The sequence below is a fragment of the Athene cunicularia genome (assembly GCF_003259725.1).
Source record: "Athene cunicularia isolate RWA chromosome 15 unlocalized genomic scaffold, athCun1 chr15_part1, whole genome shotgun sequence".
In the NCBI taxonomy this organism is placed as follows: Eukaryota; Metazoa; Chordata; class Aves; order Strigiformes; family Strigidae; genus Athene; species Athene cunicularia.
The window spans coordinates 10,898,141-10,923,909 of NW_020799121.1; the positions used below are offsets into that span (position 1 = coordinate 10,898,141).

The following is a 25,769-nucleotide window of genomic DNA, read 5'->3' on the forward strand; positions in this document are numbered from 1 at the left end:
AACTATGCCTGGCTGCTGTCTTCTCCTGCCATCCATCATCACCACCACATGTTGGGTGGGAAGGGCAGCAGTTCACAAAAGAAGGGTCAGAGCAGTGAAAAACTTTCATACATCTCTATTCTCTCTTCAGAAAGCAGTTTAAATTTTGTTTCAGCTGTTAGGCAGTGGATGCAGAACTTCAACACAGAAATGACAGAAGGAGCCCCCTCCCCTCAGAAAAGAGAGGTTAATTTGTCAAGCCATGTAAAGCATTTTAATTACAATTCGTATAACATGTATAAATAAATATTACATTCTTTCAGTCTACAATGCATACTAGGCATATCTTGTTAAAACGTCCATCTATGTTACTGGGTGGCAGGATTGATTTTGTCCAAGTAAAAAAACCAAACTACTGAGTTTAGTAATTAAAAAAAAAAAAAAAAAAAAAAAAAAAAAAGAAATACATGGTAAAGACAGGACAATGCAAGTGCTTCTGGCTAACAGTCAGGACATAATACTGCCTTCCAAAAGGTTGGATATACCATCTTCCTTTTAGTTACCAAAGGTTTTGGATAACAGTGGTTTCCTCATTGTATAGATTTTGATCTGTGTCCTCCATTAGTGTAAACCGGCACTGAGTGAACGCAGCTCTGCCAGTTTACACATCAAATCTATGACTCTATTTTGTATTTGCTTCAGGTTTATTACTGGTTTTGTATTTGTTTATTCAAAACATCAGCTTTACAATCTAGTCTAAAATTTTCAGTCTTAGCTGGTCCAATGGCAAAAAAAAAATCTATAGAATAGCTCCAGATATTTCGTGATCTTGCTTTAACAATATTTCCCTCCCTTCCCACAGACTGTCCAGAGGCCAGCTCTCTCAGTACAAGGAAATAAAAGTTTGGGGACAATCAGTGTCTTTCTGTCCATTCTTCTTCTCACTTTCAGAGCTTGATGAGAGCGGGTGACATTAGAATAAACAGAAAATGACAGCACAAAATTATGAATTCATGGACTTGTCAAAAAAACCAAAATCCAGGCTGTACATATTTGGCCTGCGATGGTCTCAGTTCCAGGTACATTTGAAATGCACCAGCGGGGCACTCCCATCGGTTGTTACTTCTAAAAGCTAAAATAAAACAGCACCTTCTTCCCTTGGTGAAACGTGGGAACTTTGGTTGTGGAAATTTAAAAGGAACAACTAAATAAACCATCCAAACCTGAAAGTAAAATTAATACTTCTGTCAAACAGAACATATTTCTAGCTAGGGTGAAACAATGGAGGCTTAGGCTTTCAGAAGAGACATCGCATGGAAATGATTAGTCAATACTTATCCCCCGAATTCTTTAAATGACAGGAGATTATTTATAGCTAACTTAGAAACAACATGTTCTTGGTCCACTGTGAACTTAGTGAGTTGAAAACTTTCCTGTTTTCAAGATATTTAAAAGAAAAATACAAGAGGGAAAATTATTCTGCCTCAACTTAAAAGACAAACAGAAAAGTAAAAATAAAAATACCAGGTAATTTCTTCCTCCTTCATAAGTAATGCCAAAGACACTTCTTCACTTCAAATGAAGAAATAAAAAGAAACGGCTTGAGTAACAATCTAAACAGTCTCCTAGTGGGTCATATGTCCATAATTTGATGCTTTATTAGAAATACAGACAAATTACTGTTTGTCTCTTGCTAATTCTTTTCATGCTCTTATACTCTCTCTTCTCTTTTTACAAATATTTTTGGTACTTTGAAACATTACTTCATTATTATTTGTGTGACCCATAAAACCAATTTTCACAACCTCATCTTGCCCAGTTCATCATACTGGTCATACCGTTTCCTCGTTCCTTTCTGCTATTTATATTCCACTTCCTAAATCCATGAGTAGCAGAATAACTGATGGAAAAAACAAAGCAAAGTGAAAAACAAAAATAAACCATGGACAGTTTGGCAAATTTCTTTCCCTGATTATAAAAACTGCCTCATCATTTCTCCTGGTGATTCCTTCCCCTCCCCCTCTTCTGTCCCAATATATACTGTAGAACTGAAGGCATCAAGGTGTGGTTAAACCCAAAAAAACAGCAAGGAGCTACACTTTGTCTTTGAACTTCTCCATGTAGTTTCTTATCTCTTTGGAGTCCCCCAGGTCCATATCCTGGCACACCCATTTAATGTCATCATCATTGCTACTTAGGATTGAGTTGACAGTAGGACAACCATCGTCGGGTGGGATGGTAGTGAATGTCGTGAATTTTACCCGCTTCCGTTTAGATGTCGGCGAATGTAAAGGTTCAGGTTTCTGTTCCTTTCCGAGCTTGCCCCCTGAGTCAGCACACCTGTGAACCTGGCTCTGAATGTTCTTCTGAGCACTGCCATTGAGGAGCTGGTTGCTCTCCTCGCAACCCGAACCTCGGTCAATAATAGTCGTGTGCTCATCCTGCTGAGGTGATGAATCTGCTGCGTTCTCCAGCAGTTCCGCTTCATTTCCCAGCCAGACCCAGTCATGGGAATGGGTCATGGTGGCCTGTCCTTCCACCAGAACCTGCTTGTGACGGTACTTCAGTGCAAATGTTGCACAGTTTATGAGGAAGACTAGAATTGCCAGGCAGAAGACCCCTAGCAGAGCATACATCCCAATCTCCAAATCACTAAGGCCCCTAGGTGTCTGCACCAGGTCGTTCTCCTCCATGCCCGCACTGCCTTTTGGTAGGTCTACTTGAGCAGGGAAGTTGGTGAAGTCTATGGGAATGTTCTGCAGCTGGCTATCGTCGGAGACTTTGCCACCATCCAGCCTATTGTTCTTAATTACTTTATTTTTTATTACGGATTTTACCGTGGTGCTGACTTTCCTGATGGCGCCTTCCTCTCGCTCTGCTGAAGAGCTCCCATAGTACCGTCCATCCTGGCCATACCGCTCCTGATCGGACACTTTGTGCCGGCGGTCGCTGGCGTGGTTTTCAATCTCATCAGCATCATAATCTCCACCTGTGTCGGAGTCTGCGTCATTCTGACCAAACTTGACTTTGATGTTGCCATTCCCCACGGCCAGGACACTTTTCCTCTTGGACTTTTGGCAGGCTTCAGAAATCATCATGTCCACCTTGATTAATGTGCCCTGACCTTCACCTTCTGCTGCTACAACGGGCCATTCTAAAGCAGCATTCTGGCGGATGGAGACAACAGCTTCGTCTAATGATACGGCAGAAAGGGAGAAGTCCTTAGGGTCATAAATGTCCAACGGAGTAACAGAGCTGTCACTGAACTGAATCCAGGTGCTTACTACAGCTTCCTGAAAGGAGAGGGATATGGTTAAAGACAGGGTCTTAAATAAAACAGCTCAACCCATTGCGGCTCATCAATCTCTCAGCTCTGAACAGCAGCTGGAGGAAATGGAAGACAATGGCTCTGCCCTGCATTTAAACCAAACCAAGTTTCAACTGATGGGGCAGAAAATTGGTCACATTTTTCACTGAAGGTTCCTTCCTGCAAATGTTTTGCAAAAGAACATATAAAATAATTGATACGAGATATCCATAATACCAAAGTGCCCATTAACAAGTTACAATTTACATGATTTATAAAGAAAGTCATTCCTGTCATACGAAAGCTGAGAGAGACAAACCAGAAAAATGACTAGAGGCACCTGACAGAACACTTATTTTCCTCATGTTCCCCATGCACAGGTGTCACAGGGAGCTGTCAAATTAGACAAGGCAAAAATATCTTAGCAGGAATAAGGAGCTACCACAGCATCTTGGAAATGGTCGGAGCAGAAGATTCACCTGAAAGAAAAAGACTCACAGAACAATTGCCATTTTGCCGGAGAAAGGTTTGTTTTAAGTAAAACACTCTTGATCCTTCAGATAATTAAAATTCCACTGCATTTTTCTGTCAAGGAGAGGGGATTCTGGTATGATCTCTATGATAAAAATACAAATGGCCTGGATTTAATTGGACTGCCTTTGTTCTCTGCAGGTAGCACTGTTAGAAGCCATCATTAGAAGCAAACACAAAGCTAGAGGTCAGCTCTTTGCCATTTGAAATCCCATCCAGATGATACAGATATTTACTTCTCCACATCTGAGTAGCTTTCTTTGCAGGAGATTTCTTTATTTTTTTTCATTTGCTCTATATCTTGCCTGTTTAGCCAGCAGACGTGCAGGCAGATTGCCGGGGTGCAACTTCACACAAAACTGAAGGTCTTTTCTTCCCAGACTTTAACCGCAGATGGCCCTAATAACTTTACACTCGGGTACATCAGAACAACTGGGCTGAAAATCACCATCAGGGAAAAACACGGCCACCCTGATAACGTCCAGTCATAATACAAATTTACATCCTAATATGGTTTTCAATTGGCTACAATTTGTTACGCTATGGTTATAAACAAAGGGAATTGCTACCCTTCTAGTTAAATTTAAAGCTTTCCAATGAAAGCAGCAAGGGGCATTTAGCTGTGCAGAAGGTTGGACTGTACTGAATATTTGATTTCCAAAGTGCTATCAGCAAGTTCTTGAGGGACTGAAAGAAGAAAAATAAGTCGTGGCACAACAGTAAAGAAGGCAAAGTTCTTGGTGATTCAAACACACTTCAAACAGCTGAAACAGAGCCAGGGTAGCTCAGAAGCTGGGAAGGGTGAATTGCGTAAAGAAATTAAAACAGCTGATCTTTCGTTAGAGAAACAACCCTGAAATGGCTGAACAGACAGAAACATAAAGCTGCAGGGCACAGCTTAAACTTGTATCATAGAAATCTATAGCTGAGCAAACCCAGTTGTAGGAAAGTAAAGGATTTTTTTTAATGAATAGGTGTAGAGAGAAAAAGATGCATCTCCTCCAGCAATTCAACACTCGGTTGCCTTCCCTTTCCCTAAAACAAGAGGACAGCCTCACGTACCGTCAGGGAGGGCTGTAAAATACACTTACTTTTCATCAACCTATGGAAGAAAAAAACACCAGCATCATTTCAAGCATATATCACAACAGGCTTGACATCGTCTGCCAGTGGTGCTCTCTTCTGGAAGGCACGATGAGAAAAATGCAGAATTTTGTACAGTTCGGGTTGGAAATTATGAGGCCTGTGCCTCCTCCCTGCTCTGCTGGGGACTTCCACCATTTCACATCTCTACAAAAGGATTTACATTACTAAATCCTTCATGCATTTCTTAATAGTGAAACAGCACACCTAGAGTTGCTGCGCCCCAGATCTGATCATGGCCCTTACTATGCAAGTAGGTTTTAGTGGTGATAGGACAACACCTCTGAGGGATCTGGGGTCTCCATCAGACACCGGAGAAGAACAAGTAGGAGGAGCCATATATTCTTTCCCGCCTTCCTCAAGATATCCACATCCCTGTTTGGTTTTCTTAGCTTGATGCCTTTCTGCTTTAATAGCCCTCAGGCACCTTTCAGGTTAAGAAGTAGCCAGCATGGAAAAATTCAGCCCGAATGCCTAGAATCTGACAAAGGTGTAAGCGACATCAAAACAACTTTTATTCTTTACGCTATTTCTCCACTATTCTGCATTCCTGTTTTTATGAAGCAGAAGTAGAGAAAAATGAAATGGTAGTCAGCTGAAATTTGCAGGCACACATGTGATTTACTATATATAACAGAAGTGTGCAATAGCTTAGCCATTATTTTCAACCAGCATTGACATTTTTTTATTTCCAAGAGACCCTTTTTACATAGGAAGAACAAATTTTTTCATAACACAACACGACATTGTCATGCTTACACTATAGACAACATTAATTAAAAGGGAAAAAAAGCAAATGAGAAAAAAGGGAGAGAATTTCAAATCCTGCCAAAGTATACTGTATCAGCCCAAATATTCTATTTGGCAAGAGATCATCTCCTCTCATTCACATCGTTAAAGAAAAGCTGAAGACAGGGGAAGGAAGTGAGTTTCCCAAATGATTATAAATTCTGAAAAGCTAAAAAGAGAAGAAGAAAGAAAAAAGAAATGATTTAGCACCATGTCCTTCAAAGAGCTGCTTCTGCAAATCCTGTGTACCGCATCAATAAATCCCCTCCAAATCTCTGACAAGGTCCTCCAATTACTAAGAGCAGATGAAGATGGATTGGAGCCTTCTTACCTGCAAAGTTGCTGCCCCTAGTCTGATGCCCTCAACACTGAGGTGGCAATTCCTTGTGGCCATTAATAAGCATAAACAAATAGTTTGAGGATTATCTGGCTCTCCAGGCTTTCTTTCCCCCACTTTTCCTCTCTCACATATGCACATGCATGCGCACACACACACACACACACTCAGCTGCGCTCCCAGAACAAATGAACCACAAGGACACATTAGTGCCAGTGTCTCCTGGAGAACAGGATGATTTGCATGGTGACTGTGATGGTGTGAACTGGGTCAGATAATCTGTATTAGATCATGTTAATGAGAGCAAAATCCAGTCCAGAGCAGATGAAGAAACTGTTTCCCACAACCACTGTTGATTATCAAATATCATGCTTTCCCTGAGCACACAGAATACCTGCTTTATCAGGACACATTTTGTCTACAGTTTTCCTTGTGCCTTCGCTCTTCTCTTCCTCCATTTCAGGTACAACTTCAGCAAGTTGGCCAGTTCTTAATCTGCTGCAGTTCCACCACCTTCTCTGACCTTGAATTACATTGCTGCTTATTAGCCCAAAGATGCCACTTGATAAATGTTCCTCGATAAACTTGCATTTTGCTTTTTAGTAGTTTTATTTCCCTTGTTAGCCACTCATTATGTTTATGTGGGTAAAACAAAGGGGATTACAGAAGTAACATGGCACTAATGGAAACCAACAGTCCCTGAGGAACTCTGTATTGCCTGGCCTGGAATACCTCAAACCCTGTCGTATGAGTCACCACAAACACTATTGTTTGCTGGCTATATCTGTTCCACCTAGATAAAACAAGGAGGCTCATACTCCAAAAGGCAACCTGAATGCAGGAAGCAGAGCTGGTTTGGAAGCTCAGTAGAAAGCCCATCATACAGAGATCTAGTGAGTGCCTCTGCTGGGACTCACACCAGTCATCTGCGAAAATCTAGGAGCCACAGTGATGATTATTTTCCCCTCTAAAGCATCATGCAGCATTTGAAAGCCTGCTTATCTTAGGATGTTACACTGAGCACATCTGTAGCATCACAGCCAGTGATTACAAAGTGTCCTTCGGTATCTCCTCAAAAAAATGGGGACAGCTTGATACCAGGGCATGATATCAGGTATTCTTCAAGCAAAAAATAGGGGAGTGGTGTGTAGGGCTGGTTGCATTTTAGAGAATTCTGCTGCTTAGAAACACAGAAGTGAGAACTGATCAGTATATTTGATTTTATTCCACACTCAGAATAAAGAGGCCTTTTAATGGTCTTCATTCACTAAAGAACAAATAGAAGTATTTGTGAATAAGACCTCAATTGCTGGGGTCAGCTGCAATAGTGCTGGAGTGAGGCAGGACACCAAAGGAAAGAAATGGATGCCTGGATGGCTCTGCAGAAAACAAATACTTCCCTCCCTCAAATAAAGGCAAGGGAATACTGTTCTCAGCAGCTTCTATTAGAGCAGCCCCGATTGTTCTATCTGGGGACTTGAATGCTGAAATGGGTTCTCCCTGCCATTTTATCACATGAAATATCAAAGTATTACATGTGCATTTATTTTTAAGACTGTGGCTTGTGTAGTAAAAATTGGGCTTTATCATTACGATGAGGAAATGAAAGGCAGCCAGGACTCAGATCTTAATTCAAACCATGCATTCCCCTACTGTATATTTCTTTCTCTCCTTTCCATCCAACCTGCTAATGTGACATTCCTTTCCAGGGGGAATTTGCTTGTATTTACAGTGGGAGAATTCAGACTCTTATCTAACAATACATCCTTTCTCCCTTTCCCATGCTGCTTAATTCCTTTGTCACACTTTTGATCCATTACATTGCTCTGGCAGTTTGAAGAAGATATAAATACAATTTAAGTGTAATTTATACTCCTAGAATGGGGTAATGAATCCACACCATAAAAATACTTGTAATATCTGTTACTTAACTGTGAGATGTCAGTGAACTCTCAGAACTAGTTTGCATGGACATAAGCTAAAAGAGGACGGTATCGTGTCAATCCAAAAGGCAGGAACATGCAAGTAACTCTGGCTTGTCGCCCTGATTCAGGTAGTGCTGGGCACCCTCACCTCCCATCAGAGTGAGAGGGGACACCTTGGAGGGCTCCCTGAGGTTACACATGACCTCACAGGGTTGGGTCTTGTCACTGACAGGAGCTACACAGGTGAAAGAAAGCTTGGCCTTTAGAAAGCACTAACATTGCTCTTTTTCCCTAAGAAAATCTCTGCAGTTTTCCCGTAGCACTGAGAGATATATTAACACACGCAGCTGTTTATTAAAGGCTTTCTTTTTTCACTCTCCCATTTCAGTTCATTAGACCACATGCAATACCCTACAGTGATGAAAAAGCTATGATATGACTGTGAGTTTCCCTGCAGAGCCAGCTGAAATTTAAGAGTCCTTGAAGCTCACACAGATCAGAAAACACTTAAACACTGTAGGTTTTCTTTTATTTACATTTTGGAGAAGCCTTTAAGATGGCAGAGTTGATTTTAAAAACTGTCAGCAAGCCAAATGGAACAGCCTTCCTACCTGAGCAGATGGCCACTAAAAAAAGACTCCTCACAGCTACATTTCCAAATTTTCAGAAGATATTTCAACTTTGATATTTAAAAGTTGGCCAATCTTTATTTGATTTTAGGCACCTAAATCACTGATCCACATTTCAGTGCCAATGAGCTCCACGTTGATCAAAAAGAAAAGGAAGAACAGGCTCAGCATCCTTCAAGGTCATGTTGTCACATCAGGTAATTAGATGCCCAATTATAAATAAAGATACGTAGCTTAAGGCATCCAAGATTAAAAAAAAACCCCAAACCTTATCTTCTTTAGATTGCTAAGTATTTGGTGAAACTGCCAGCTTTTCAGGACTTGTGATTCAGCTGCTTTGTGCTACTCATGTAGACGTGGCGTGGTCATTATCATCAAGGAAGTAATCTCATCATTATAGTCACTGAAAGAAAGTCACAGCAAAAATACTAAATTCACTCCTATGATATTGGAAGACCTGTAATAGCACAATCTGTATAACACTTTATGCCTTCCATTGCACTCTACAGATGTACTGCTTAATCTGCTAGGGACAATATTGTGCCTGCCAGAGTACCAATTACCCAAGGACATTTGCTAATCTATGGTGAAGCTTGGCTATTGAAGGTGCTAAAGTGGAGCCAAGGAAAACATTTGACTACGAACACATTGACTATTTTTTTCCATATAACAACGCTGAGACATACACAATCATTCCTGAGAAAAATAAAACCTTTGGCTATCTTAACTGTTATTTTGTTTTTCAGTTGCACCAGTAAGGTTTGCATGAGTTATTTGGGCCTTTTTATAGACTTTGAGAGGAAAAGGCACACTTAAATAATGACGACCTTGCAACACTCAAGTATATGCTTAGTTCTGGGCTGTCCCCTTGAAAAAAACCCTCTTTCAAAAGGGCTTGATTTTCAGAAAACACTCAGCACTTGCCTTCTGAAATTCCAGCTCAGTAAGGCTCTCAGCTGATATACTCCAAATCATGAGTCACTTCTTGCAAAATTTAGCCACAAGCATTCCTACATTTGCATTAATTCTTCTAAGGGCAAGAGACTTAAACATTATATCCTTCATTCAAACTGCAAATGAAAGGAAAAGTTTTATGAGACTCTACCTATGCCAAGACTATTTCCTTCAATGTATTTTCTAGGGTGAAATCTATTTCCATCTTATGTTTTGGTGATGCAAATGCAAAGTCCCTAAGCTCTCTTTATGACAGCCCTTCCTTAGGCAAGCGCTGTCTATAGGATGAGTAAGATTTAGGCCTGAGAACGAATGAGTGGCTTACAATAAGGCAGGCAGTGAATTGCACAGCATGTGTGATTAGCTCAGGCCTCCAGGATGAAGGCACTGCCGAAGCGCCCCGGTAACTAGGGACTGTGTTCAGGATCCACACCGACCCGGCACAATGAGAATCGGGACCACAAACACTCATCGTGCTTGACCAGGAACTGACCCTCACAAACTCCCCAAAGTGAGGAGTGGTGCTCCCAGCAAAGCCTGCAGTTGGGAAGTGGGTAGGACACTTCTCTTACTCTGGGTGAAGAGGAGGTGGTGGGAAGACAGGCAGAGGCAATGGTGGGCAGGCTCCAGACTGGAGGAGCTGGGAGGAGAGGCAGAGGCTGAAGTGGGGATTCAAGAACATGTTGCTCTGTTTGCAGGAAACTGGGACAGGAGGCATGATGCATAGGAGGAGTGGGAAAAACTGACTAATTTGGGACCACTACTAAACAACCAGATTTCCCTGGGCATTCCAGATCCTGGTGTAGAGAAGGTTTTCCACTGCCTTCTAATATAGTCTAGGTTCTGGTTGTGTTTTTTATTTTTTTTTTTTCCTCGATGGAATCTGGAGAAGAAACAACAGATTTTGAACTTCTTTTACTGAGAGGAAGGTGCTTGATTTTCTCTTGCCTCCTGTTTTACAGTCACTATCTCCAATGAGCATGATGCAGTAATGCTATCTGTAGGTCAGGAAGAGGACAGTAGGGACAGCAGCCCCCACACTGCCCAGTAGTACCCGGAGCAGATGGCATTGCTCAGAATGAGAGCCTGATATGCCCAGTCACTTCTCTATCAGAAACATACCACTCTGAGGAAACTGAAATTGTCTTGCAAAAGAACATCAGCCTAAAGAAAATATTTCACTAAAATCATTCCATAACACAGATACTGGGAAAATAATTTCAAACCAAACTACATTTACACATTTTTACTCTTCTGTATTATTTCAAAACTTGCCAATTGTAGTGATATATAATGACAGGTCACATCATATTGCCATGCCATAATACAATAGAAGATATCATATTGTGCACTACTGACATGGCCTGTCATAATATCCCATAATCTGATGTTGATAAATATCTTTGCATACTCAGGACAGATCATCTGTAAATCTGAGAGGCTGACAATATATCTGTGCAACATTTCCAGATTCACGAGCTCTTTTATCTGTAATCAAAGCCATGGTTCTTCCAATGATGCTGCAGGACAAATGGTGCTCTGTCCTACATAACAGAATTGGGTTAGGCATGCTTTAGCTTTTGCTTTTACAGTCTTGGTCTGAAGACAATGTGTTAGACATGGTTCCTAAGCCCTGGAGAAGGGTATAAATGGGTTAATTACATAAGATTCTTATGTTTACAGGATGCAGTAAATGGAACAGATGGGCAGCATGTCCTTCTAGTTTGGACATCTTCCTGTCATTAAGTTATAAAACAATCTAAATTATTTTTATGTTCCAGAAAATTAGGTAGCAATAATCATGAAAATGGGCCATAAAACTTGACTTGAGATCTCTCCCTATCTATGTCAGATGAAATACAGTTTCTGGGAGAAGAGTAGCTGTGGATAGACTTAATTGCATGGTCCCCAGTCCCACTCTTCAAATCAACTGACAGAAAGAGCAATGAGCATACAGCTTGTTCTACTGCTACTGACCCTTGTTTTTAATCTGTTCTAGAGCAACTGTTTGCCTTGATCTGGTGGTCTTCTCCAGTCTTTTCCGTGTGGGTTGTGACCTGAAACATGCTGCTTGAAAGACTCCTTATACAGACCCGGGAATTTGCTGGCTTAAAATAAGTAGAATCAGCACATGAACTGAATGATGAACCCCCCAAAATCCATCTAAAAAATAAAAGGAGAGAGGAGCCTGGCAGTCTGCCGTGACTCCAGGAGGGAAAAGAAATGTATTTGGCTATCTTCTGCCTCTATTTTATAGCTCTTCGAAATATTAAATTGTTGTGACACACAGAGCTCTGTGCTCTCTGGCATGGAAAACAAGGGCAGGCTCATACAGCAAACAAGGATCACTGTCCAAAGACTGCCTGCGTTGTGAAAAAACAGATGTTGCATCATTTAAAGAAAGGGTATTAAAAATGTAAATAATATAAACTTCACCGTAGTCAGAACTTTTACTGCAGATTAAGTCCCTATCTGAAGGGAAGAAATGAGAAGACAATGCCAGAGTACCTCTAGAGGAAAGCAACTGACACGGACATGTTTCAAGTCTAACTTCTAAACTGTTAGGAATTATCATCTGTACTTCACATTGATAAAACACTGCCCCATCCCAAAAGGCAACAACAGTAAATTCGGAGCGTACACTACCTGCTTAGGAGTGTGAAGCAACTCTTGGGCAACGGTTGTAGCCATAATAGCCCGGTTACTTGCTGCACTTGGCTGAAGAAAGAGTGAAAGCCCAGCCACCAGCTGGACTCCGAGGTCTGTTATGGTCACTTTGTCATCGAGCACAGTCACTGTCTTCTCTGCCAGGATGGAGTCAGACAGAGGAGACAAAACCTTTGGAAAAACACAGAAGAATCAACTTAGGAAAAGGCTGATCAATTAAAATAACTTTTCTTAAGGTCATCGTTCCCCCTTGTTTCCAAAGCCTTATTCATTGAAATGAAATGGCAGAGCACACTGAAAAGGCAGTCTGATGTCATCAGCAGGGTCAGAAAAACACTCAGTGGAGACATTATGGCTCAGAAGATTGACTACAGGACTGAGAGCTATACTATGTTATTTGCATCATTTCACTAGAAGAGTCGATTTAGAACTTTTATCTCCTGTTATTCTGTGTTCCACTACGGATAAGCTCATCAGACTGACTTCACAACCATTTCAAAGGGAGGTTAGCAAGATCTAGGGTTTGTTCATTTCTTTGCTTGGAAATTCTCATCTGTCTTTTCTGTTTCTCATGGAACATGAAGGTGGTAAGATATCCTTCCCTTTATTGAAACTAAGGGTCATCCTGCTTTCTTTATGGAACTAAGGATAGCGAGTTCATGCACATACTGTCTTCTCCACCGTCCTCATCTCATACCTACAGTCCAGATTAGCTATACTTACTCTTTATGCACTGGCTTTAGTAAGGATTCAGCTGGGGCAGAACTGAAATATGGTGTTGGCCACTTGTGCCTTTCAGGGTTACTAACCAGGTTGTCATTTTATTTTTTTTTTTCCTGAATTAATGTTTAAATAAGTCAAAAGAAACTTGGCACAACTGAAAGATCTCTGTCTTGAAAAGTCAAAATGGTGTCCATCAGCTGACTGCATCTACGTGGTGGCCCACAGAGCTCTGACTTCTCACTGACCTGAAAATGCTGCCTCTGCTAAACATCCCTTAAGGCTCTATGGCCTCCAGCTCCGGGCCATGCTGCACGCCTCAGAGCACCTCCAGCTGGGATCACTGGGTTGGTTAATGCTGTATGTGACACTCTAGAAGGTCACGGGAATGTAATGGGAAATGATCCTGTTCCAAGACAGCAGAACACTATACTGGATTTATGCCCACACACAGGTTCTCTGTGGGAATGGCAGAATGTGGCAGTCTAGAGCACAGTACCTGCATCGTTGTCATTCCTACTTCCCGTCCAATCAAAATCCTGCCTTCCTGCAGCTTGGCAATGTGAGGATCCTCCAGTTGCATAAAATCCATCACCAGGTCTGTAATGTCAAACTGCCAATCTGAGCCCAGCAGGTAGCTCAGCTGACCCCAAGGGCCAGAATCCTCAGCTACAAATTGGGTGAGGACTCGCACTGTGGCATGTTGGTACTGCAGAGTGCATCCTCTTCCTTTCCGCTCATCTTCGTCCTCATCATCACTGTCTCTGGTGGGTCTTTTTTCATAAGAAAATGAAGCATAAAGAAACATTTTCAAGAACATCAGGGAAAACTAACACTGCAGTTCTCATGGAGAGTATCCCCTTAAATAACAGCCCTCCCTTCTGTTTTTTTTGGAGCTTTGCTGATTCATGGCTACCTAGTATGATGAAGGACCATATAAATACCACTTTTTCCTCTGTTAGGATGATGGAACAACAACAACTCTACAAGTGGACCTTACCAGAGCACAACAGTGGACAGACACACACAAAGAAGCAAAACTGTCACAAATTTTAAAAGCTTTATTATATCTGCAGATGTCCGGTGCAAACCTGGGATTCCAGTCCTGCTGTTCCTCAGGGAAAGATGCTGCATTTTGGGTGCAATCCCTGCAGCTGTTCTTGCTGAGAGTTAAAATCAACTCAAAAACACCCAAGAAATTTAGAAACTCAAACCCACCTCTTGTTGGAAACAACTGGGACTCTCCAGCCTTTTATTTGGCTCAGTTCTGTGTCCGAAATGTCGATCTGAAGAGGCAGGCGTGGAACCCAGACTGTGATTTGCAGAGGAGCACTCAGATACTGATAGGTGAAGTTCACAAGCGCATTCACCTTGCCTTTCATTTCTTTGCCATTGACAAAAACATAGTCACATCTGTCAGAAACCTAAGCAGGGGGAAGAGAGAGAGAGAAAGAAGAAAAGGTAATCACTGCAACAAAACACGTTCAAAGTGTAATCCTGGCATCCCCAGACCAAAAAACAAACAAAAAAGGCTCCATTCTCTTTATGCAAGTTAATGATGGCCTTTAACAATGGGAGCAGCTGAACAGAAAAATTCTTCATTGGCTCAGGAGGCATAATTATGCTGGAGATGCCTAAAGACTGGTTACAATCTATGAAGCTGGTGGTTGATTTTCTGTTTGTTATGCAGTGAGCCCCTAGCTGATCACAGTGGTGTGGAATTTATAGTGAGCAAGGCTCCTTCACGGCTTGGTCAAGAGGAACCCAACAAACCTAAACAGGTCTCAGTAGAGGGAAGCAGCAAATCAAAGCTCTACCCTGATGACTGCCTTCATCAGGGGGTGACACTGCTTTGAGTCACCAAGACAAAGCTGGCTCTGGAGTGGATTTCATCTCCTGAAGAGTAACAGAAGTCTACTCATTTCCTCCACAATAAACATTATGTTTTTAAATGTATACATTTTGATTAAAGCTGTAAAGTATTCCTAATCACTGCAGTAGATTTATCATTAACACGTAAATGCTGTCCTGAAATATAAGCAAGCATTATCACAGCCATGTAAGAGTTATATCAGTAATCACTTCTTTAATCAATGTTGTAATTTACAGGCCATTGAGTTTTCTCATTTATTACGTTACTGAGTACTAGTGATAAAATCACTCTTGAATATATAAATCATTAAGAGGGATGCAGATAGTATGAAGTGACTCCATGTGATAAAGTCATTGTCATATCTATTCCTAAAGGTGTCATAAATGTCTGGGGAAATCCTGTGGCACATTAATCAACCATTAAGTGGCTATCAGTGGGAGCTGTTACATTACTAAATGAGCTGGTATGTCTGCAGAAATTAACAGTAAACCCAGCAGATCTCTTCAACTCCCGCTCTTGCTCCTACCCCATCAGGTTTCTATTTCATCACCCATAACGAGTACCGTTAGTGGTGGCAATGTGTCTCCCCACCTGAACATATATTTATATTATCATCTGCTTCTTTTTACCATCACTGCCATTCTCAATATCATTTTATTCAAATGAAGATGATCAGCTGGAAATGCTTGCATCCCCAGGCTAATCAAACAGATGGATGTCCTCTGTGACCACAGATACAGGGGCTTAACTGTTCCCAGTCTGACATACACATCCCGTTTGTATCCTCTGCCAGGTTTAGGCACTGCTCATGTACTGGTAAAATATTTAATGGTGTCATTGCAAAAGGAAACATCAGAGAACATAATACAAACATTTCTGTGACTCATTCCCTAAGAAGGTTATGCTATAACTGGGCTCTGGTGACTGAAAACAGCACCTGACCCATCAGGCTGTTTAGGCTTCTCACTCAGATCATTTAAGGCAGGTTTAAAAGTCTGAAGGTGGCAGAAATGTCTTCATTCTATCACTATGAATGGCATGCCCTATTTTTACATGTATTAACTTGAAAGGCAATACAAAAAGGGGTTTAGTTTACACTAGGCTGTTTGAGAATGACTATTTGATCTAATCTAAAAGTACTATGCAGCAGAGGTGCATAATCTAATATAATATAATACCATGCAGTAATTCAGAACTCTTTCCTAGATGGGCTGCTCCTTCTTTCTATGGTGCCATTGCATCAGCTTCACCCTGGGAGAGGAAACATCATGAAAGTGTTTCTCATGAAAACCACACCAAGTGCAGGTGCAAGCAAGCGGTACATGTCAGGAGTTACAGCCTTGACTTGCTGGTCAGGGAGGAATTCCTGCCTCGAGCAGTGCAGAGCCCCTGGGACACACCGGGGGCATTCTGCTCCTGTACTTGAGGTTGCTGTGTCGCTGCTGACACGGCTGCATGGAAACAGGAATTGCCAGTGGGGGACTTTGCTCTCTTGATGCTTGGCAGTTTATTACCCCTCTCCCTGAAGCTGCCCATGTTTTTCCACCAGAGATGGAGATCCTGAGAAGTATCTTAGACCAAATGCCTAGTTCTTAGATGTTTGAAATTAAAAGGAATTCACATTTAAATAATATACCACATATCAAAGTTACCTATGGCACAACATCCTCGGTGAGTTCAGGGTACAGGGAACACTGGCTGACAGAGACTGATTTCTGTCTTCCTCTGCAACCTCAGGAAAGTCAGTTCAGCTCTTTCTTTCCAATTTGTCCCACTGGTCTAAACAGCACAACCCAGAGAGCCTTGGTCAGCAACAGCCAAGAACTGCACTGCATCTGGAGCACAGAACAACTTCTAGAGCCAAATGGGAAGTAGTGAGTGTGCCTGGGGGAGAAGCCCCCACGTCTGGAACATCTGACAAAGCAGCTTCAGATATGGCTCTTCTTTCCTCAGCCCTACCTTCCTTTGAGCAGAAGCTTTTGGGAGGCTTGTCAATAAGATCTAATTTAATTCTGCTTGGAGCCGTAGCCATTGCCATCCTGAAAGTGGTTCCATGCCATTCATTTCTGTGGAATTCATCCCAAAGACAAATGAATGAGCTTTCTGAGTTAGTTGTACAAGTTGCTCATTTATGCATACAGTAAACTACATGCACATGCTGATAAAAGATTTCTGATAACATACTCAGCTTCAGACAGACCAGGTCTGGTCTAGGTGTATGATTTAATATTACCTAAAGCCCAGTGTTGTCAGTAACAGAACAAATGTGACTGTCCGGGCAAAAACCACAATAACAATAGTAGCAAAACTGCAATTCTTAAATGGTTCTGGGCTGAGATCCAATCTCCATTTGTATTTGTAAAGCTGCTATATGCCTTCATGGGTATGCTACAAACAAACAGCTAAGCAAATACATACAGCATCCTAAGGAGGTGGCTGCTGTAGCTACCACGCAGCCTTTAAAATTGCTACAGGTTAATATTTATTACTGGACATGCATCAGCAATGGTGGCAGGTCTTTATGAGTTGGATTGAGGAAAACATTATTCTTTTCACCAAGTATAAGCATTGCTAATGTTCTCACACATGCTCTTTCTTCTGTTCCTGTATTTCTGATAAAGAGGTAGCACACAGGAGGAGGAAAGCTTGTATTGTATAGTATTACTCTACGCATTTTAACCACTGTGCTTTCTTTCAGGTGTCCATTCTCAAAGCAACATTGATTGACAGAGAAAGGCAACAGACTTCCCAACTAGTGCTATACAGGGAAGGAAAAGGAGAAAGCATCTCAATATCTAACTCACAATGTGTCTGTGCTCTCCATATGTACAGGATTAAGGATACTCCTTCTCAAGAAATGTTCAGTTAAAGCTATTCCACAGTCTACAGCTTCTGTAAGCAACACAGCTAAGCTTAGCTTCAGCAGGCTAGCAGAATGAAAGCAAGTGGGTTTGCTTCCCTTGCACTTGTCTCTATGTGTCACTTAAAAAACAAATAAAAATGATTTCTCAGCCTCAGAGAACAAATCCAGATGTACTGATTCGCTACAATTTACAACATCAGCAAGTCACATATAAGCTCTGATTTGGTAAGCAAACACCCCTCACAAAAAAAGGGTAGGGGTTATGCGGTGCAACAACAGGCGCCCTTAGCTCAGGTTAACTCAGATGGAAATAACAGCAGAATCAACTCGGGTTTGGAGCTATTTGATGCAGACCTGGCAGAAATCTTTTGATCTGTTCTAATGTGGTGTTAAAAGAGATGGAAACACAGGGCTGGTAGGGACAACCTAAAACACGGTCACATCGAATCATGTAGGAACAGTAGAAATGAGATTTAAACGAGCAATAAACCGGATCATAGTAGAACTCAAATTCTTTTTAATTAAAAAAGTATATTTGTTTAAGCATTTTCATAGATAAAAGTATGTCTCTGTTTTCCTCCAGGGTTTTCCCATGCTTCTAGAAGGTCACGGAACGGTACAATGACCGGCTCTCATCCGTGCGTCCTCTCCACAGGAGGCTAAGGAATTTTCTAATAGAAGCTGGAGATGCTGTGAGCAGCGATCTATCTCTCATCTCCTGTAGTATTTATGCTCTTACTATGAAAACATCTTCCCTCTGAAAGTGCTTTTTATCTCTGGTATCAGAAGAAGTGAGAGATGATGAAGGGAAAGCCTGCTTAGCCACCACCTTTAAGTGATTGTTTTTCTTCTATTCTGCATAGCAGATCAGCAAGAAGTTTTGCATTTTAAAGAGCTTTCTGATGCTATTTCAGCAGTTTCCCCCTTTTTTTTTTTTTCTATTTTTCTAACTTCTCTCTCCAGATTAAAACTAAAATAAAGAAGTTAGATAGTAAAAGACAGGGCTAAGCACAATTCCCTAGAGATTTCTTCTTTATCCTTCTTATTTTTCCGGCATTATATTTTTGTGTCCCTTTGTAACAAAGGCCATTGCCTTTCCAAATCACTTGGATAGAATCTCCCTGAAACAAATCACACTTTATTGAGCTGACAGAGAAAACTACTGCCTGGAAATCAAGAGAGAGTCACTCCTGAATCACTACCTATGGCAGTATGTGACTTTGTGATCCGGGGAGCGGATGTACCTTTCCATCTGGTAATGAACACATTAGCTGCAGTGAATATTAAGGAGATTCCTAGTACCATTACCAGTCAAATGCAGAACCTCTGGGTCTTCCTTTACTTACTCCTTTCAGATTAAGGTCTTGATCCCACCATGACCTCTTGTTTCGCAGAATTACAAGACGGGAGCATGAGCTGCTTGAGGTCACCACAAAGGATGAGACAATGTACTGCCTTGGACTCTGCAGCCATAAAGGGGCTGCTGCTGCTTCTCTAAGAATATCACTTTTGCTGGGTTAAATTCCCCTACACATTCCTGAGAAATCTTCACTCAATTACTGGTGGTGGCAGATAGTTTACAAAAGACAAATTTCATGTCAAATATAAGCTAAGACTGTCTTTCAAAAGATGGTGAAGTCAAAACACTGTCTGTTCTGTTTTGTATCTGTTGTACACAGGAGTGGAAAGAACAACTAGTAGACCTAAAAATACAAATGAGTGGTACTGACTCTGTGAGTCTAGTCTAGTCGAAGCTTGTTTATTCTCCTGGTGGTTTTTTACCTCTGGAGACACCAGCCCAGTCTCTGAAGGACAGCTTTAAAGGACAAAAAGAGACATTTTGAACATGGCAATCCTGTCAAGTTTAGGAACACTGAAAAATTGTGAGGCATCAGTCCATTTTCTAAGTAGAAGTTTGTGTGGTTTGTCCTTAATTAAACACCCTGAGGTTTAAAAAGTCTCAGAACTTTAAGACTGAAGAGAAATGAGGAGATATGATAATGGCAGATGTCCTGCTTGTATTCATCAGGTTCAGAATCTTCTGTTTTGGTGTGTAAACCCATTTACCGATTTTTGTTATACTAATGTAGATGTTGCTAAAATATTCAAAGGTTACATAAATGCTTAAATATTTATGAAAGCACTTCTATGAGCAAAAAGATTTTTCCAGTATCTCTTAAAGGAATCTCAACTTCAATGAAAAAATTTACAGGATAATTACTAAAGAAAAGTGATGTTCAACATTTTTCAAATATATGACAATCCTATTTTAGCTCAGTATCATCACTCTTACATCCAGAAGGGCTCATGGAAGTTAAGCTTTGTGAACAAAGTCATTCATTCCATTAAGGAATGCAAAGCACCAGAATGACTTACCCAGTGAATATACTGACACATAATATATAAAATATTAGACAGTGATAATCATTCCACAAGCTTTTTGGACAATCCTTTAGAATTTTGTAACATTCATATCCTTCCTATAGAATTTCTTCTATGGTTTTTTTTTTTTTTTAAACAACATCCTCCATAGAAAGGGAATTATCCTCTCTTAAATTCTAGAGGTTTTTAGAGAGACTCTACATAGGACTCTAGCTTTAATTAAAATTAAGCACTATGGTTTCATACAAAATGGAAATTTTAGGCTACATGAACATTAGGTGATGGCAACTGCTTGATAAGAAGGATTTCAATGCCTGGCTGCATAATCCTGAATAACCTACTACTGGGAAATGGAAGCTGTCTCAAGGCCCATATTATTCATTTTTTCATGTTAAACTGTTTAAGTCTGGTAAGACTTCAGACCTGAGCTCTTCCATGATCTCTGGAATGATATTTACAGCTTTGTGACACTGTTAGAGCAGCCTTTAAAATGGAAGCATCCATTACAGGAGTTGCTAATTGCTGGTGTGACTTGACTTGCCGGAGCCACTCCTCATTCCCGCTGACTACAGCTGGAGTCACTCAGCAAGTGAAGCCAAAAGCTCCCCTCACAGGGCCAGCCTAAAGGTAAATACAGTAACACAGACTCAACACCGGTAAGACTGTCATCCTAATAAATTAAAAGCTTGATTTTTCACATCACATGCAAGAATAACCCTGAGAGTTGTTTGTACCTATGACCCACCCAAAGAAAAAGAATGTGTTTCGTGAAATAGTTGAGGAATAATTACTCCCATTCTGGAAACAGTGATGAGGGAGCAGGGCAGGTATTACACTTTAATAACTGATTTAAGCCTCATTCTGCTTCTCTTAGAACTACCTGTCCGCAGTTTTCCATGGATAACATGGCTTGCACACTAGTGTTGCTTTGTGACTGTAAACAGCTACCACATTCCAAACGCAGTTTCAATCCCTGCGATCGGTCCTCAGGCAAAGTTCCCAGCAACTCGCAATAATAACACGGGGATTGAGCCCCGAGCGCTGAAGAAGAGGAGAACTCTGTAAAATCAGGGCCATTATTTAGACGCAATTTGGACTCTCTGCTGAGGAGGGTCTGCATTTCCAATATCAGCAGCCAGATTAGCAAAACTAAGTAGAAAACCCCCAAAGCTAGAGAGCGTTTCTTAGGGAAAAGGCTGTACATTATCTAATCTCATTACAAAGATTTTGCTGGCAGCTTTGCAGAGCAGAAGCAGTACATTTAATTAACTGAATATCATTCACTACGACAGAACTGAGAGAGTAAAAGGGGCACAAAATGCCAGCTGAGACTGGAGGGCATCTATTTGCTCCCAAATGACCAGCTTTTGAAGCTGAACTGTAGCTGCTCTGAGCCACAGGAGCTCTCTGCAGCTAGCATTATCACGTAAAACAAAATCTGTCTTGTTTTGTGCACTCTCGAGTCAAGTAATTTCTGAAAACGGGGCCGAACAGAGAGTTTGGCTCCCGCTCACTAGGGATATGCCAGACTATATATGCAGCATGGCCCCGGGTGTCTTGCATGGCAAAGCAGGATCACAAGGTGAACGCAGGGATTTTTAATTCCACCTACACACTTTGAAAAGTAGTTGCACGTTTGAGAATATCACAATGCTTGTCATCATCTACCTTAATATGCATCTACAATATATAAATTCCCAATGTGTAAACTGCAGCTATTGGCAGAAAAGGAAAGGAGAAGTGAACTATTGTTTCTTCTGACTGTATTACTCAAAAAGGTCTGGAGAAAACTGCTTATCTTCCCATCATAGCTCTAGAGCTGTCACAAGACTAATGTTATTTCTCCCGTTTACTTTCCTGGTCTTGATCTTGCAGCTTTGAAGTTGATCTTGAAGCACTTTCTGTGGAACTTGAGGCACTGTTATTGCCACTCCGTTTTGATTTTTCATTTGGGATGTGTAGGTTCTCCATCCTGACATCACTAATGCAGGTATTGGGCATGAGATGACAGGGAAAGAAGTCTGCAAGGATATGGTTTAAAAGTTTCTTTAGTAGCTTTTGAAAATTTTGCATACTATGTGATGGCAAGGTATTTACAACTTTTATTGCTGAATTTAAGTATCTCAGACCATGTCAATTTTGAATTTCAATTTCCGCAGAGGCTGACTGCTTGGGGAGTAGTGGTATGCATTAAGGATATATAACATCTTCTGTGAAAGCTCCATGTATTGCTGGCCTATATGCCGTATTTGCATCTGACAGAAGTGTGTGGTAAAGCTTCATTTTTCTAAAGCTCCTCTGAAGTTTTTCTGCTCTACTGACGCATATTGATCCCAGTAAATCACAGGACTATGAAAAGTATGGAGGAGGGCAAGGAGGTGGACTTTCTATTTGCAATTCTGTTCAGAATATAACGTAGCATATTAGATTTATCAGAAGAAAAGCCTACAAAGTCACACAGCTTCAGAACAGCAAACCAGTGGAATTTCCATGCTGTGACTTTCTTTCCTGTTTTTAAAGCTTTCCAGTTTCACACAGATCACAGGAACACACAGTATAAGAAGAGAAAAGAGGAGCCATGGGAGAAATAGGCTGCTGGGTTTGGACTCACAAGGAGACACGGGGTGTGGTGAGTAGGAACTGTATTTTCAGTTCATCAGCCACCAAACACAAACTTCAGGAAGGATATTTGTGGTGGCCCTTGGGGGTATCTGCACCATGCAGTGGATGTGATGGAGATCCCATGGTTTTTCTAAGCCTGGTGGTGTGTCCCTGCAGCCCCGTGCAGAGACCCTACCTCAGGACTGTGTTGGCTCCCAGTGCAGCCTCACACAGACTGAGTTTTCAGCTCCTGATTCTGGAGCTAGCCAAGGGAAGACTTGCAAGCCTGAGAATGAACACACAGACACCTTATAAAGAGTAGTCCAACTATCTACACTCCTTCCAGAAAGCTGTATGACTAGTTTATTTTTTTAAATGAGGGTAGTGCTACAATTTTGACTGTATGGACTGAGGTATCTAAAAGAGGCATCATGAGTACTCCATGAGTAGCTGCCTGCATATTACAGTGGAGGAGGACTGGCAGTAGCGGCTGTTGTTTAGACTGACCCCTTGGTGCTTTCACTGAATCTTGCAGTACTGCCCTAAAACCACAGAAGAGAGCATTATATTAAAGTGACTGCACGGAATATGGCCTGTCTATTATTAGACCACACTGGATTCCTGGAAACCCCATCTAGTGGGACTTTTAATTTCTCCCTTTGTTTTACAGGGTTGAGTTAGGAATGAGACCTGTTTTAATGAGAAGTTTATCCACCTACTAGTTATTCAGCATGCTCAGCTCTACAACAGTTGCACCTAGCTAACAAACTCCAAATAGAGTTTTTTTAGATGTAAGTAAAAAATGAGCGATAAATCAATTGCATTATATTCACTGTAGGAGCTTTTTATTGGAAGTTATTGTTCTTCCTCGATCAAAATAGCTGGTAGGAACAAGCAGTTCTTTCTAGTCAGCCCCTTGTTTTTATTTTCTCCTATAACCTGCACTAAAAACATAATGTGAAGCCCTAAATCCTCTGAGTCTTGAAGGCTTTGCAATAAAACCCCATACAAAGAATATATGTTTATGCTGAGGTGCAGAAATGCAATGCAAGTTTGGACTCTTACCCTGCCGTATGCAGCAGGAGTTGAAAGGTATGAAAGGAAAATATAATGTGCCCGTGACGTGCCAGGGTTTCTAATGGGATGAAATCTTTTGAAACTCTGCTTCCCCTTGAAATCACCATCTGCATCACACTTTATCACAACCCACCACATCATTATCTGTCTCCAGATGCTGCTGCTAAGAGAGCACAGGGAAGAAACCTCAGATGCCACGGGAAGCTTTGTTTTGAGCAGACTTCACTTTCCTCTAATACTTAGCAGATTCCTCATTTTCGTATTTTCTCACTATCTGTTATAATGTTTCACTAAACCAAGTACAATTATCTCCAAGCTGTGTTTAAGACCAGAAGCACTGATTCTCTATGACATCAGTTCTGTAATGTTCATGGTACAACGCTTTAATTTCAATAGGAAAAGGACTAGATCTTGAATTAGCCCTGTGGAGAGCAACCCGCCAGATATTTAGGCCCTTCCTTAACAATCTCGAGTGTCTCCATACCCTTCAGCAGGTAAGGGTAGTCACACCCTGATTCCCATACATCTTCATACAGATCTTAACAGACCAAGGTATTTCGGCACTAGCACCTTCTTTAACGCAACACTTCACAGCCTCCCATCACTCCAATGTTTCTGTCATCACTGTCCCCATCCCACCATTCCCTGGGTGTCAGTTTTGCTCTTTCTTGGTCGCATGTCTGGAAGGTTCAAAGGGATCCAGGGACCAGCTGAGCCCTTACAGTAAGTACACCAGGTAGCAGAAACTGGTGCTGCAGCAGGACATTATCCCCCATCAGTCCACCAGCTGCAGGGAGAAGCTGATCCTCACTCAGGTCAATATATTTACAGAGTGTGGGGACCTCTGCTCTCACTAACAGCCTCGCTTATGCATGGATAACCACACTTTTCTAGGTAGGGCTACTACAAACAAAGGGCAGGATGATTTCCCTTAGTGCCAGAAGCCTCATTTTGCATTGCCAAGCCTGGCACCCAGCCCCTATACTCAGAGAGCAAGGGGTCATGCTGCCCCAGTGTATAGCCACTGGTTTGAGTCGGAGTACGTATTTTTCTATTTGGTGCCTAAACAGTATGATGAAAGGGCATCCATAGATCTTATATTTGTTAAGACTTTTTTTTTTTTTTTTCTGGAATAGCCATGGTACTATGATGAAACATTAAGGAGCCTGAGGGACTGTCCCCATACCATTAAAATTTCAGGGTGAGCTTTCCTGATGGCTTTAATGAGTGCAGCACTTTAATGAGTGCAGGGCTGAGGCTCAAGAGTTTGATTCTTTAATAGCTGCCTGTAGCTCAGCCACTCAGCTTGGGACTGCATTCAACCTACTGGCAGAAAAACACATCACACAACTTTTCATAAAAATAACTACGGATGCTGCTTACTAGTGGTTCCTCTGCCTACCAAAGTGAAAACAAGGCTTCTGTATTTAGTTTTAAAACACATTTCGAGTTTTGAAAACACTGGAAAGCAAGGAAAAGCCATGAAACTTCTCTGTAGTTAAATAAACTGAAGAGTTTGAAGCGTAGCTACCTGTGCAAGATTGGGTATACTAAGACAATAGCAAAGCATTATTTAAATAGCGAAGTGCTGATGAATTTTCCTTAGTAAATAGGGTATTGTGATATGGTCCCAGATAGACGATTTTTAAAATAAATCACTACAATTAGTACACAACTATTTATCTCTTGTGAATATGTCTATCTGTCATCTTCCTTACTGGCAAACCGAGACGTTCCTGCGTCATGTGTTACACAGCATCCAGACTGACCTTTAATCTGAACAGATTCACAAATGGACAGCAAACATTTCAACATGAGCTTCTGTCTATTTAGTAAGAATTAATTTAATTTTGTAAGCTGTTTCCACCACAAATGGCAAAATGTCTGAAACATTTATGCATCCTAAATGAGTATTTCATATGAGTATGTCCCCTGATGTCAGCAGTATTCACAGCAAAGTTACTCATGCGTGTAAATGATTACTGGATTGGG

General features: G+C 41.2%; 1 protein-coding gene across 3 annotated transcripts in view; it reads right to left on the reverse strand.

Moving 5' to 3' along the window:
* Positions 1 to 246: 246 nt before the first annotated feature.
* Positions 247 to 25,769, reverse strand: part of TMEM132C (transmembrane protein 132C) — a 765,633-nt gene continuing 740,110 nt past the window's right edge. For all 3 annotated transcript variants that reach the window (XM_026859691.1, XM_026859692.1, XM_026859693.1), the window contains 4 exons: positions 14,200 to 14,405; positions 13,481 to 13,754; positions 12,241 to 12,432; positions 247 to 3,272 (listed from right to left, as the gene is read on the reverse strand). In XM_026859691.1, coding sequence (XP_026715492.1) covers positions 2,073 to 3,272; positions 12,241 to 12,432; positions 13,481 to 13,754; positions 14,200 to 14,405 — 1,872 coding nt within the window. In that variant the 3' untranslated portion in view covers positions 247 to 2,072. The remainder of the gene's footprint in view (positions 3,273 to 12,240; positions 12,433 to 13,480; positions 13,755 to 14,199; positions 14,406 to 25,769) is intronic.